At 34.6% G+C, this 15,508-nt stretch overlaps 1 protein-coding gene and 1 non-coding gene across 2 annotated transcripts in view; both read right to left on the bottom strand.

Annotated features, from left to right (window-relative positions):
• Nucleotides 1-15,508, bottom strand: part of IPO7 (importin 7) — a 39,458-nt gene that overhangs the window by 4,077 nt on the left and 19,873 nt on the right. Inside the window, exons 9-24 of the mRNA XM_067296106.1 lie at nt 14,127-14,261; nt 13,157-13,256; nt 11,971-12,047; nt 11,472-11,588; nt 10,574-10,663; nt 9,874-10,039; nt 9,120-9,280; nt 8,079-8,207; nt 6,978-7,044; nt 6,771-6,896; nt 6,352-6,449; nt 4,803-4,898; nt 3,513-3,733; nt 3,210-3,415; nt 1,816-2,022; nt 1,321-1,437 (exon numbers count right to left, since the gene is read on the bottom strand). Coding sequence (XP_067152207.1) covers nt 1,321-1,437; nt 1,816-2,022; nt 3,210-3,415; nt 3,513-3,733; nt 4,803-4,898; nt 6,352-6,449; nt 6,771-6,896; nt 6,978-7,044; nt 8,079-8,207; nt 9,120-9,280; nt 9,874-10,039; nt 10,574-10,663; nt 11,472-11,588; nt 11,971-12,047; nt 13,157-13,256; nt 14,127-14,261 — 2,113 coding nt within the window. The remainder of the gene's footprint in view (nt 1-1,320; nt 1,438-1,815; nt 2,023-3,209; nt 3,416-3,512; nt 3,734-4,802; nt 4,899-6,351; nt 6,450-6,770; nt 6,897-6,977; nt 7,045-8,078; nt 8,208-9,119; nt 9,281-9,873; nt 10,040-10,573; nt 10,664-11,471; nt 11,589-11,970; nt 12,048-13,156; nt 13,257-14,126; nt 14,262-15,508) is intronic.
• LOC136992104 (small nucleolar RNA SNORA23) lies at nt 10,193-10,374 on the bottom strand. The gene has a single exon (XR_010884228.1). It is a non-coding gene; the product is annotated as a small nucleolar RNA SNORA23 (small nucleolar RNA).

Genomic DNA, 15,508 nt, shown 5'->3' with positions numbered 1-15,508 from the left:
CCACGGAGGGGAAGCGGGGGAGAACCTGGGGAGCATCACCTTTGTCCACTCCCTGCCCCCCCCAGTTTATCAAAATCTCTTAGCTTATGAAAATTCTTATTACCTAGAGTAATGGGAGATAATTATATTCCAAATCCTTCTAACAGGATGTGCCCATGTGTGGTAGGTGGCCTAGATGGAGTATCAATATGCTCTGATAATAAATTCCTGTATTTCCTGTAAGGATCTAGTTGCTTAAGTTAACCTTCATAATCTGAACCTAACTTGCTCTATGAATAAGCAGCTGAAAAAAAATGAAGAAAGTTCTTTTTCAGAAAATGCACAAATAGTGTATAATCTCATCAGTGTCTAGAACTTGACAGGGATCGCAATGAGACTGAATTTTATATCCATTAAAAGTGGATCATTGTGGACATTTAAAAGCTTTGTGAGGTAATTTAGGCTGTTCTCTGGCATAAAATACTCATAAAATGATTATTCATAATACCAATCTTTTTACTGAAAGGTTTCTGAACTTCTCTTTTGAAACATCTGGTATGAATAGCTCAGTAAGGAGCAGGATATGAGACTGGACAGATGACTGACTCAGAATTCAGCCATTAACCCAGCTTGACTTCAGAGACAGTGATATATGTACATATACATATACATACATACATATAAATTATACATACATATATACATACATACACACATATATACACACACACACATATATATAGTTTTCCCAGGTGTTTGAGGGTAAGCCTAATGGAAAGAAATGAGGAAAAAAGATCTGCCCCTTTTCTGCATCTAAAAGCCTTAATCTGTAATATCTGTATTGAAGAATGATAACCTGAAATATTTTATAAGCAGAATGATGTGTCTTTATAGATGGATACTACATGCATGAGCTGGTATTTTCCCATCCATAGAATCACTGGCTATCCCAGGTGGCCTAGGTCACATCAGGAAATAATTTATCAGCCACTTAACATGTTTGTCTGATACCACACACAGTCCTTCTACCTTCATGTCATAAAATCAATTGTTTTCAAATCCATGCAATTCTGACAAATATGCCTTTACTTACTGGGTCACTTCATTAAGATATTCCTACTATTCCTCATATCTGTCATATGGCATACAATTTGTGCCTTGAGCCTTTGTATTACCTGACAACCTTAGAGATTTCAAATGTCTCTAAAGTGTAAAACAACTCTGCTTTGATGAAGACATTATTAGACTTGAATTATAAGCATTTTTGTCTTGTGATTCCTGAGCACGTGAACAGCATTTAAAGAGCAAAAAGCAATTAACAGTATAAAGAGGGAAAAATACCATGTGCTGCCCGCCTCTGATCTGCCAGAGTTGCTATGTCCTGCAATTGTTTTCTTTGTTCTTCATTAAGACCCTGTGTCAAAGTTTGGTACCACACAGGGTTACGATTCTGAATTGCTGCAAGAGAAGGAAAATGGTCATTAAATATTCCGTAACTCAAAACTTGTTAACTCACTGCCATTTTAATCAGAGTAATATTCTGATCAACCCCATTGTGGTTACATAATTTAAGAAATTTAAAAACACTAATACAACCTCTTACACTTCTTCCTTCCTGCCAGAAGTCCACTCCAGTGTCTCCCCCTGCTCTAAAAGCATGGTGCTCTTTTCCCCCTTCCAAAGAAAGAATTAATTTAAACCACAAACTGGAAAGCCTGGTGGGAAGCTTTCAACAAGCTCTAGTTTACAATACTATTCCTATAGCTGATTTTCCAAAACACTAAAATTAAGTTAAAATATAACTTTTTGGCCAGGAAAGGAAATAGAATTACTTACTCTGAAAAATTGTTTTAAATATTTGATATTCATCAACAGGGTTGTCCTCATCATCAATAATTGTTGAATAGCCTTCCAAAGCAGTCTCTTCAGCATCATCTTCTTCCCAGTCTTCATCATCTCCATCTTCACCAGCCTGTTTTGCCAGAATCTCTAGATATTCTTGACCATCTTCATCAATGTCGTCTTCATCACTCCCCAATTCCTCTGAGTTAAATATCACACACAAAAAAGTTTATCCCAAGAATAGCAATAACAACTCTTTAGGAAGTTGCCTGATTACACAAAACAGGCAATGGCATCAGACTAGAAAGCGAGAAGCTTTTTTAACAACACTCCCAGTGCCATGGTCTGCTCTACTGTTCCTTACTTACAGCATCAGTGTAAGTGGGTACAGAAGATTTTGTTGTCACAGAAATGCAAACAGAAAAATGTGTATACAAATAATTTGGAACAGCACTTGATACAAGATTAAGCAAGGCATCATTCCTGCTCAAAATAGTCTGAAATAATTTGATGAAAATGGACATTTAAAGGGGTATTTAAAAGGGCCAGGAAAAGAACGCTTGAGAAATGCAACATGTAATGGCATGAACAGATTATAATGAGAATAGCTTGGAGCCCAGAAGTCAATAGCAGAGATCAAGAAACCCCGCTTAAAGTAGATGGAAGAAAACCAACAGGTATTTTTTGTATGTGAAAAGCTGTTCCAAATAATCATTCCCAAAGACACAAGCTGATGATGGAAAGACAAAAATAGGCAGTAAGAGTGGAAAGCTTACGCAGAGTATAGGGAAAGGTGGACAAAACAGAAGTACAGGGAAAGTGGTACATAATTTTGAGCTTCATATAAAGATGGCAAAAGGTGTGAAAACTTGTGAAAAGATTGTATGGAGAAGAAACTCTATAAAGGTTGATGAGGTTGAGGTTAGTCCAGAAAAATTAATTAGTCCAGAAAAAAAAAAAAAAAAAAATACAAGAACTGTCATTTTCAATACACAGCTAAAACCCCAGCAGTTCACACGAAACTTTCTAATATATAGTTGAAACTGTGCAGTGGAGCAGAAGGATTCCTGGAAACTTCTTCTAATGACCCTTAACCATCAGTCAAATGGGAAACATGCCCCAACAATAATTCCTTTCAGAAATGACAGCATCCACACACAAAAGCTAGCTTGACAGGGCTTCAAAGAAATTCAGCCTAGGAAACTAGCTTTTACAAGAAATCAGAAATAAGTCACATATACTTGAAAGGCATTAAAAGGCTGCCCAGTGTCTTACCACATGGTTGACTTTTGGAATTAGGGAACTGTGAAGAGTTGCATGAAAGAACTGATTATCTCCATCAGGAAAAGTAAAAAAATATAACATAACTGATATTTCAGTTACTGTACCTGTTTCCTCATCTTCTTCAGCTTCATCATCATCATCGCTGTCATTTTCGTGTTCTGCATGACAAGCATATGCTCTTTTCAATCCATTAAATAAAAGGATAAAAGCTGGCAGGATCTGTCCAGCAACTTGATTTAAAACCTGTGGTATTTGCTCCAGATCAATAAGAGCACACAAGCCAAGCACACACATTTTTCTGTCATGAAGTCTGCAAAACAAAATGGTTACAAATTTTGTTATGATTTAGAAGCAGGTAATACAGTAGTATACCATAGAGGATAATCTTCAAAATTAGAAACACTTACCCCAAGAAACAATCTACATCATTAAGCCACTGTGTTATGAAGTGATTAGTGACAGGCTCCACATTATTGGGAAAACGAAGATTTTCCAAGGTATTTAATAGTAGGTGAGGATTGTAATACAAAGCAGCTATGGCAACCTGGAGGCACATTGTTCGCAGTTCACTTGTTTTCACTTCTCTGGTCAATCTCTCCAAAGCAGCTTCCACAAATAAGGGTATGCACTGGAAGAGCAAGAATCATTACAACTTCAGTACTCAAAAATCAGTAAGCAGTTCTGTGGTTCTGTATTTCACAGTACAGTTGAAAGATGGCGCATAACCAGTTTGGTAGATGAAAATCTTTTCCCCTTTCTATTACATCTTCATATTTGACTTTTACTAGCAGTTAAATATTATTCCAATTTTACATCCTCTGTATTTATCTACCAAACTGGTAGCAAACAATCTACTCTGAGCACATGGCTTTTGTGACATTATACACAGTATGTTTAATTCCTGGTACTGTAATTCCATGTTTTAAAAAAAATAGAAATAGAGAAAAAACTGTAAACTATGAACTCCAGAAAAATTATTTTTAAATATCCACCCCAAAAAAGAGATGGCATTAACATAAGCCATTCCAAGAAAAAAGCTATTCAAAGGAGTAGCCTCTTTAGATATGCCATACTAAAAAAAAAATAAAAAATCTGCTATAGAAGTTTTTGCTTCATATAAATTAAAAATAAGAATTTGCATGGAGCATATCCACAAGTATTAAAAAAACCATGCATGCAAAAAATGTTCAAGTATCATACAATGCTTGGCATGAACATAAAGGAAGGGCCGGGAGATTTCTCTCTCAAATTCAAACTTCCATACATGCTTAATGAAATCTGATTCCCTCTATGACATTTGGGATTCTAGGAACTTCATTTTCATTTTTATTTCAAAGTTATTAACTTGACAAATTCAATCATTTTCATGAATATTCACCAGAATCAATTTAGAATATAATTAATCAAATTTTAGAATTAATATGCTCCTAAAATGGTACTCTTCCAGATTCATGAAAATGCTTTACATTAAGAGTTTTGCAACATTCTAAATTCGGGAGGCAAAGTATGCAATAACCATTTCTTCAGTTCTATTACTACACAGTAGTACTTGCAACACTGAAGTAGAAGACAGGATTATTAGTCAAACCGCAAAAACTTCTCTTAACAGAACTTTTCATGTTAATACATAATCAACTCATATTTGAGAGTATGATCTTTTTAATATATTACTTACAGTAATCAAAGTTGTTACTAACCTGATCAATACCACGCCCTTTACACTGAAGAATAATTACTTCTAAAAGCTTTGCTGCATGACATTCTGCATCTTCCCCAGCAACTCCTGTAAGGACCTGAAAAATAACAATTACTGTTGATATTATCCCTTTAAGAGGTATTTTCTATATGCTGCATGGCTTTGAAAAACTGATGCAAATTTAGGCCCTCTATTACAATACTAGCATAAACATCCATCAGTGAAGAAGCCAGATCTACAGCAATGGCTCAGTGTTATAACTAGAGACTGAAACATTGCTCCATGTGGCTGCAACTACCTGTACAAATATTAAATAACAGAATGGATACAAAGCTTACACTAGTAACTGTTTAAGCATTGGCTGCCATTTTGAAAGGCTTTATTTTCATACATAGAATGAAAAATCTTCTTATGTATTCATGTACCAAATCTTGTAAAAACCAAACTTGCAATATTTGGGGAATCCAGTGCGAGACCACACAGTACCCTATAATTTCTGCGTCAAAGATTCATTGTGCTCAGGTAATAAAACATTAACCACTAACAGACTAATTTTTTTTTGTTGTTTGTTTAATAATATAGTTTAAGTATTTACAATTGGTCTAATCAACCTGGTTGCAACTTCTTTTCAAATAAAGGCTGGCAAGAGTTATTCACAATAAAATTCAAACATCTTCAGAAAAATTATTATGGAGAGGGCAGGTGACTGTTCACCACAGTGTTCTTGTGTAGACACAACACATGACATACTGAAGTGGAAAAATGAAGATTACAGATTACTATTGGAGATTGTAAAATATTACCACCACCTTATAGAGAAGTATTCATATCTTTACACAGGGCTAGCACTCTGGAAAGCTTTGTCCTCTATATATCAACTGAATAAAGAAAGCTCAGCTGGCAGCTACCTATAACATAAAGGAACTGAAGAGCTAAGTTAAACATGGAAATACTGCCCAAAGTCACCGCACTCAGACAGAATAATTGGATTCTGCTCCAAGCTTTAGATACTGATCTAGCATGAGCCTGGGAAAATAACTCCTTATTCCTGTGCCTCTACTTCCCACCCCTACATACTTGATTTAGATAATAAATTTAAAATCTTTAGTGTACATATGTGGTGTGTGGTATTCTAGCCATAGTGAGGCTACAAATCTCAGATAAAGGAAAGTAGCTACCTTTTGCAATACGCATACACATCTTTTGCAAGCCCATATACACATGCTGTGTATTACACAAATACATATACCTAAAAAATGGAGTGTTTAATCTGCTTTTGTTGCGTATGATTTATTTTTCCCTTTTAGCAAAAATGTACTTCTAGAATTTGATTCAACCTCTTTCCATTTCTCTGTAATAACTTCCTAATTTATGGAATCATAGAAGATGCTAAATAGCATAATGTTTTAAGAGCAGACATCAAATCTCTCCAGTTTTACAGCCTGCTGTTATGGAATAAAGTACCCAGCCTAACAACATATAACTTCAGAGATTGCAGGTTTCAGGTTTTTTTATTCCCTGAGTAAGCATAAACAAAGGAATCTACTTACCTTCTTGCACATACTGTAAATCATTTCAAGATATTTTGTGTCTGACAGAAGTGTATCTGTATCAACAGTGACATAATTATGCAAGAGAGGCATCATATCTGTATTAAAAGAAAAATAATCAAAGTTAGATACTGTTTTCACATTTTATGAGGCTAGGTGTTAAAATCACATTGAAAGCTACGTATTAATAAATTAATCACAGTTCCTGCTTAGTGTTTTTCAAGATAAGTGTGCATCTAATCATAGATGCCTTAAGAAATCTGGCTGCTAGAACAGCAGAATAAAGTACTGCAAATGTAAATTCATTTGAATATTCTTCTAACATTTCAGTCAAGATGCAATTCATCTTATGCTTGAAATCAAATACATGAAACCATTAATTTTATTATATATGAAATAAATTTATTAGTCTTCCTTACCAGTAAAATAATCAAAGCCATCCTGCTGAAAGACTTCAAAAACAAGAGGAAGAAGTTGCCACATTTGTGCAGAAACTTGTTGACAGGTCAGGCTATGAGCCAAGGAAAAGATCTCCTCATAGAACTCTAAAACATGAATAGAATGACATTAAATTTAATGTCAATCACATACACTTAAATAATTAAACCAAATAAAAGTACACATACCTAATACATGCTGCTGCAAAACTGTTCCAATCACTTGCAGACAGATCCCTTCCAGCTGCTGTGTAATCTGAAAAGTGAGATTTATGTCTGTTTTCAATCCTCTGGAGTTGGAATTAAACACATTTTAAATAAAATTACTCAAAGCCATTTCTCTTTAGAGAATATTCTAAAGTAACATTGAAATTTCTCATATTTTAGAGCACTAAATGTATAAGAGCAGCACTTTTAACTAACGATTTGTAAAATAGTTTCTAACATGAGGTGTTTTTGGAATACTTTTTGAGTATTGGAAAAATCTCCTTTAGGGGTATACTAAAAAAAAAAAAAAAGCCCAACAGTAACCTTATACAATGCTTCAGCCCCATTAAAACACAGTAAGCAGGTGTGTTATGTCAGCCATGTAAGCAATAAAAGCTGCAGGAGTATTTTACTGTTCCAAAAAGTTAAGATTTCAAAACCCCCAAAACCTAATTTAAACTGATAAAAACCCAGTAGCTGCCTTTGCCAAGAAGCATTTTGATCAGCCATAGCATCTTCTGAACAAGCTATATTATGGCTAGAAGTTAGTCCGCTCAGTACAATAAAACTAAATAATACAGTTTGCATCACACTGGAGAGTTCAGCAGTATAGATTAGGCAGGTAAACAAAGCTATCATTTAGCATACTCACAACAGCTATTTTTGCAGACACCAATACTGTTACAGAGCACAAACTAAGTCAGCAGAGTTAATACTCAAAACTAACTGAAGTTTTATCTCTTTTGTTTCAAGGGCAGACACTATCAAATCAGATATTTTTTCAGAAGAATTGACACAGTTCCATTTGCTAGAGACAAGCTGACGAAACACAGCTTCCACCTGTTTGAACAGGAACCTGGATTTTTACAAGAAATACTGGGGCAACATTTATGGTGTTTATGATGTTAGAAATGTGATCCACTATGTTACATCTTGGTGGCATCCTAAGTACTTCACTGTTTTGTTTTAAGAGATTTTTGGCTGAAAGAACAGATTTCCAGATAATGTCATATACACTGAGCTACAAAAGACTTGTCAGTGTCTTAGCCAATGAACAATGGCTTTAAAGTAATTTTTACTCACTTCTTTGTGATCTTCAACTACACTGAGAAGTGTGTCAATAGTATTCAAGATTCCCATTGCTGTCACTGCTTTGTCATCACTGCCCTCTTCATCTGGTCCAGTTTGTATCACCTGGTTAAATGTCATTGCCTAGATGTAATAGGAAAACAACCCATAAATATGTCATTCAGTGAGGATGTGCTTGAAGATGAAGAATGATTGCACAAGTCTGGTATTCTACACAATCAATTTAATGAGGACTCTGCTAAGAAAATGTGTATGAATATTAGAAGTTCACTGTCCCTATTGCAGTTTGTTTTTGAAGTTGATAAAATTTGAAAATTAAACCATTTGCACAGTTACCATTTATCCGTACATGACTAAGAAGATTTGCAACTATACATGGCATTGCTTTCCATGCAAAGGAATAAATTTTCTACAAGTAAATTTTTCTGACACAAGGTTTAATTGGTAGCTGAACTGCACCACTTTGCAGGCATTCCCAAAGAGGATATACAAACAATTTTGTTTTAACTTCAAGGTAAAGGCCTTTTACAAATAAGCACAGAGCTGACCTCTTTGCTTTTGAAATTGTTGGTACGACTTCCTAGGTATGGACACTCAAGCTCTGAATTTCTTCTGCAAATAACCTTCAGATTCAACTTTATTTTCACACTACATTCAAAATCATATTATTTTCACACCAAATTTGTTATTAAAAATCTGTTCTTTATTTCCCATTTTAAAACAGAAAAAGTAGTTAAGTCACATCATAAAAATTATCTAAAATGTGCTACTAAAATACATTACTAACACTATCAGGATAAAAGGATAAGGATTTCTTGGACATTTCTACTATCATTCTTAGAAACTTCCATTTAATTCAAGTTATGGAGCCACTTTTGAGCAAAAAACAAACTAAACGTAGAAGAAAATTTCTAGTATTAATGCATTTAACCAGATTGGCTTAACAGTAACTAATGACTGACTGCCAACTACCTTCATTTTAAACACCAATCTCCCACATATTAAACATCTTTCCAAGTCACCAAAAAGTCTTACCAAATGCTGGGTCATTTCTACAGCAATTGGGGTAACTTCTTCACTATATTCACAGATCATTTTCTGAATCACATTAGTAAGATCATCATTTTCAGTCTCCCTTATAATATGAAGTAAAGCTTGCATTACAGGTCTAATGAATGGAGTAATATATTCTTTAGCTGTAAAACAAATAGAAATTAACGCATGAATTGACATCATTCTTACAATATCACAGTATCAGTATAAGAAAGTCAATATAAGCATTTTTGTCAACTTAGCCAAAGCATTTGATATAGAATTTATGCTCGATTTGTGGCATTTATGCCAGCTTCAGGAATACTAAGCAATGTAAAGCCCGCCAGAACAAACAACTTTTTCCTTAATAAATTTGAACATGAAGAATGAATGAGTCAGATACACTCATATGGCCACTGTATTTCTGATTCAATAATTAGGAGGTGTGAAACTAGATTTATTGTGTCATGAAATCAGATTAATTTCATTCATCTGAACCTTAGAAACATGATTATGTTGTCTATAAAAACAGCAGCCAGCTGGAAAATTACAAATAAGTGATTACAAATTACAATTGTGAGGAGCGAATTAACATCAGGGAACCATACAATAAACCTCCCTGAGCATAGTTACATTAATGCCTATTCCATTAAAACAATGAATTAAAGTAGTGTATGTTTCTAAAGAAAACATCTTTCAAAAAAAAAAAGAAAAAAGGTACAGTAAGTTTCCTGTAGCTTTAGGAAAAGAGGGATACCTTTCTCTTGATTACTGATCAGAACTTGAAGTGCTATGGCAGCTTCCACTTTCACAGGCATTTCCCTATCATCTATCAGACATCGTCTTGTGAGTTCTAAGGCTGTCTGAAGATTCTGGTCACTCTTAAATTTGACTTCACAAAAATAATGAAGGACCCAACAAGCCTGAAAAAAGACACTGAATGAATTCAGAGTTATGTAAACTACAAACTGGATTATGACTCTTTGTATACAAAACCAATAGCCTAAAAAATTTATTATTAAATTTGAACTACAATTATGGTTAAATAAAGATACTGGAAAGCTTTTAACAGCTGAAGATGTTTGAGAGTTTGGAGGCTGGTCAGTGGGAGGCTTGTCTTTCAGACATCACTAGACCAGTACTATGATCTCAAGCTCATCTTTGGCCACAGGTTGTGTGTGAGCAGTACGGTCTAAACGCAAAACACAAATAGACCATACCACTAGACACAGATGGAAAACTATGCACACTGTTCTGCAGCCATTTTAAAGCTAAACAATTGCTATTTAAAAGCACACTATATATAAAGACTGATAGTAATTACTGAAATAAGCATACAATTTATTACAGAAAAGGTGCAAATAGAAGCATCTCTCTGAGAAAAAAACGATTAAGAAAATATCCCTAAACTCTTCAGTTGGAACAGACAGTATCTTAACAATATATCTTTTTCTTACCCGCGCTCTCATGTAACCCAGCTCACTGCTGAAGAGAGGGAACACATGATTCTGCAACATATATTCCATCTGATCTTTGTATATCTTCTTCTGTTAGAATATTAATACAAATACATCAGTTTGTAATTTTATACACAAATACACTTCTAATCCAATAAATAATGGCATATATCGACGTGTGAACAGCATAACAAAACCCTTACACTTTTAACCTCCCCCCCTACTAAAAACCTATTAAGCAACATTAAAATTCCACATTAGTAATTAAACTTGAATGCTACATGTTTGGAACTGACTTTCATTATTTTCAACAAAAGTAAACACATTATTTTTTACTCTCATTTTTGGACTCCTAGAGACACCTTTTGCTTGGCAGTATGTTACTCTGACACCAAAAGCAAAACTGGTCAGGGAAACTTTTCTGAGTCATGGTCCAAACAATACAAATCCATGACCTTCATCTCATCCTCTGCCATTCTAATTCAGCAAGGTTGCTAATTTTAATTTATTTCCCCTCTTCTATACACAGAAAAGATCTCACTAAAACATCAGCTTCTCAGTGGATCTTTTTACTTCATTCCACTAAAAAAAAGTAGTTAAGAAGTAGGACAGAAAACTGTGCAGCAATTCTTATTAGAAGCAGCACATAAGAGCTTCAAACAAGTCATCTGAACTTGAACAGGAACTGATAAATCTTATGTAATTAAGCTGACAACTGTTCAAAAATGAAATAATTAGGTTCAACAGCTAAAAAAGAACCTGTGATGTCTGTTCCAAAAGTTGTAAACTCAAAGAGCTATTCTTATTTCTTCTAAAACATTAGGAAGGAAATTATGTGAAAGACGGAAAGAAGAAAAGTACAGAGAACCAAAAGAATTGCCAGATTGATTACACTTACTTTTAGGAGAATTTCAGCCAAAGAGCCGATCATATGTAGAGCACCATCCTTCTTACGAGGGTCAGCATTTGGCTCCGTAAGGATCTGATAACAAAATCCCATTGTCTTCTGCAAGACCTAGATTATATGCAAGGACAGTGTTAGTCGACGTATTTCAACTAATTGGCTAACATACCATTGGCAGTGCTCTGAAATGCTCAAATTGTGTAAATCTAATAATCTCCTCCAAGTCCACAATTTGGCTAACACTTTATGTCTCTACTATAACACACAACATTGCTGATATACCAGCCTTAGGGGAATTGGCAAATACAAACTCAAACTCACATAGACTAGTGCCAAATAAATTTGAGAAAAACTATAAATTTTAGTGTATTATGATATGACATACAGAGCAAAAATTTTATCAATAGCTCTTTCAGCAAAAAAAACAGAGAATATCAACTAAATCGGGGTCATGTGTGTGTTTAATGCAAAGTAAAATCCTTGAATAGCTTACCTCTTTCCTTTTACTACATGATGTAAACAATAATGTCTGAGCAGCAGTTGTTGGAGAAATGAAGTCTTCAAATACATCTATTAAGTAAACGTAACAGCTATAAATTTTTGTCCTTTAATACAACTCATGATGCTAAAGTCATCTAATAGTCTAATGTAAAACAAAGAAGCAATAATTCTCCAGGTTGTTCAGGTGGTTAATTGTGCTTTCCTATTACAGCTATCAAGACCAAAAAACTGACACAGGTTTGGAGTTTTTTGACATACAGCTGTTCTGTCTTTTCCATGATCACTGGCTCCTTGTCTAATTTCAAATTGCAAGGTCTCCTATTTTCAGAATAAATCTTTTGTAGATACAGAAGCAGACACAGTGATACAGTGAAATATGTTATTTGCTGTAGAGTCAAGCACGCAACTGGTTGAGTCAAAAATGCTTGGTTTCTTACTTCTCTGCAAAGAGAATTATCAGAGCCTTGTATAATATCTGTACTGTTTTGTAGGTCTGCCCCTGACCTGAGGGCAACACCCTCCCCCCCTCCAAACCCATCAAGATTCCTCGTTTTAGCCACATAAAAGTCCTAAAGGAAGGAGGACTTCTGTTCAGGAAGTCTAATGTCTCCTCTTTCTTCTTCCTCTGCCTGAATGGACTGCACAGCCTTATGGCAAACTCCAAGAACAAAGTTTCTTTTCAACAAGCCATAAAAAAGGAAAACAGACAGAAGTCTGGAATATTAGGCTCATTTCATAACATTTTATTTACTATGATGGTGTTTTATTTACCATATAGTAAATCAATTCTGACCTATACCACGTTTGAAATTCCTTAACATAGTAAAAAATCTAGGGCCTGAAAAGCTGCTGTAAAAATTTAATAACATTGAACTTAGGTAATTACTGTAAGCTAGACCTGGACTGTTTGATTTATCTAACAAAAACTTCATAATTGTCAAAATTAGCTACTTTTTGAAATGCAGAAACAACTGTACCACTGTTGAGACATAAGTTATCTGTTATTTACACCAGGATTTCCAAAGTTAACTATATGAAGCTATATTACTTGGTTAATACAACCACTTTTTTTTTTTTTTTAAAGGTTTAAGCTATCTCTGCTTTCACAAAAAATTACAAAAATACTTGCTCTGTGTGCAGCTGTATTTTAACAGGATGAGTAGATTTTAATTTCTCACCAAATTTCATGCGAATATATTCATATGGATCTTCTTGCCAAAGCTCTTCATCAGCATCTGTATAGCACATCAATGGAAAAATAACATCTTGGATAATTCCCTGCAATAAAAAAAAAAGGTGAAAGGTAGTGCTTTTCAAAGCAATCTTTATATTTTGTCCTGTATTTAACACAAACCAAATTTTGCGCCTTCTATCAATTTTGATACAAAATGGTAACACTCTGAAATTATTCCAACATATCATTTTATATACTGCCTTAAAGAAAGAGAACCCAGTAAATTTTAGCTTAAGGTAGAACCACAATACAATGCAAACTATTAGATTTGCTTTGGATAATGGCACATAGAGATGATTTAATGGCATAAATTCAGTAGTTATAATCTCCAAATTTGTTGTGTTGCTCTGTTACATTATATAATCCTTAATAGTAAAACACCAAAGATTGACACCAAATCATTTAATTTGGAGATCTCATGTACAGTGTCAAGTTTTATTTAAAATTTTAAAACTTTCAAGTACTTCTCAATCTCTCTGTTCAGGCAGCAACACCACTTCAATGCTGTAAATATATGCTGAAATTCTGTTCAAATTTCATGAGCACCACTCAGCTAAGCTGTACAACTAAGCTGTATATTGGCTAATGGGAAAGTCTCTGTTACCGTAACCCCACTAAGAGACAGAACAAAAATCAGTGACGGTACTTAGAGCACAGATATAAGCATCTAGAAATAATTGTATCCGCACAAATGTTTGCAAGAAATATCATAGTTTGACCCAGAGAAAAGTAATTAGACTGCTTTCCTAATGTATCTAGATAATCTTCACCAAACAGGTTTAAACTCTTTTCATCAGTAATTTATAATAGAAACCCATAAAAACTTAAATTCTAGCAAGGCTAGAGATACTGTACAATAGACTGACTAATGTACTATCAAGTCATCTAAGTATTAAACCCAAAAAATGGTTTACTTGAATATGAGGTTTCAGATTCTTCCAGGTGACAGCGTGTGACACTCCTTGATTGATGTAATTCAGTGTTTGCTGCAGAACTCTAGGAGCCATGTACTGCTTTTCCTTGTACTGATACAACACCTTCAGCAACACCTAGAATAAACAGATTTCATCAAGAGCTTATACAGAGCACAGACCATTTTAACCTGAAAATTTTCACCCTCCCTCACAATCCAACATAAGAGCCCTTCAAAATCCAACTAAAAACTTTGTTTACATATTAGACTAAAATGGATGCTGACTTAATCCATCAACTAAATGTCACTGTTCATTTTATGAGGCTATTCACAGCTCCTATCAGGAGCTGTGCCTGTCTGCTGGACAGGCATCCTTTAAGAATATTTTAGACTCAGGCAGTCTACCAATTCATGCCTATGTGCAGCATTACAAAGGTGACACCAGACTATGTATGAATAACATCAAATCAGCCTCTCTCGTCTTTGCTTTCTAGCCCAAATTTTTCTGCTGAGGTGGAATTCAAAACTAATTACAGGGATTTAAATTCTTGAAGTCCATGTCTCGCCACAGACAAAGACATGAAATTCATGGAAACATTATTAGTATTTAAATACCATCTCATTGGAAAAATTTGGTATCGGTATGCAAGGACGCTTCCTTGCAGCCCAATCCAAGCCAGTCTCTGTTCTCCAAGAGCAGCAGCACAAAACTGGAGAGAAGTGACAAATTCAGTTTCTGTGCTTCCATTTAATTGTTTACATAAAACAAAAACAGTGAAAAGAACCCCAAACTGAAGGAACTGAACAGACATATCTATCAATCTGTAGTATCACCAAAAATGTTTGGGGAAAATGCGATTCATTATTTAGAAAAGTAATTACATTGATAAGATTTATTACATGAGCACTGAAGCATTTCTCCCAGATGAGATGCTCTGCACATGAGTTTAAAGGGTAAATGCATCCATTCATCATGAATTTCATCGCTTTACAAATGGTTTTATGCTCTAGATCCACATATTAGTCCTCAACAAAGCATAGCGAGCCCTGATCCACTCATGTTTAAGCTTCCTGCCTTATGAAAGCAGTTATCAGTTGTTACCCTCACCTGAGTAAAATGCTTTGGGGGCATTAGATATTGACTTAGGATAGGACAGTACGACTTATTAATTGCTCTGAGACTTGAAACTATTTGGAGTGTATCAGAAAATATATATGTCAGAATAACTTTTTCATCTCTTGTGAACTAAAAGAGAAAATAATTCTCTGCAAAAGATACCTCGAAGTGACAGGTGATTGCTTGCAATGTTCAGAATCAGTGGAAAATGAATGAACGATGAGACTAACATGCTTCTTGAAGTTAGAACAACTAGGCAGAATGTT

This window comes from Apteryx mantelli, chromosome 4 (assembly GCF_036417845.1).
Source record: "Apteryx mantelli isolate bAptMan1 chromosome 4, bAptMan1.hap1, whole genome shotgun sequence".
NCBI lineage: Eukaryota > Metazoa > Chordata > Aves > Apterygiformes > Apterygidae > Apteryx > Apteryx mantelli.
This window is presented reverse-complemented; position numbering and strand designations above follow the sequence as displayed.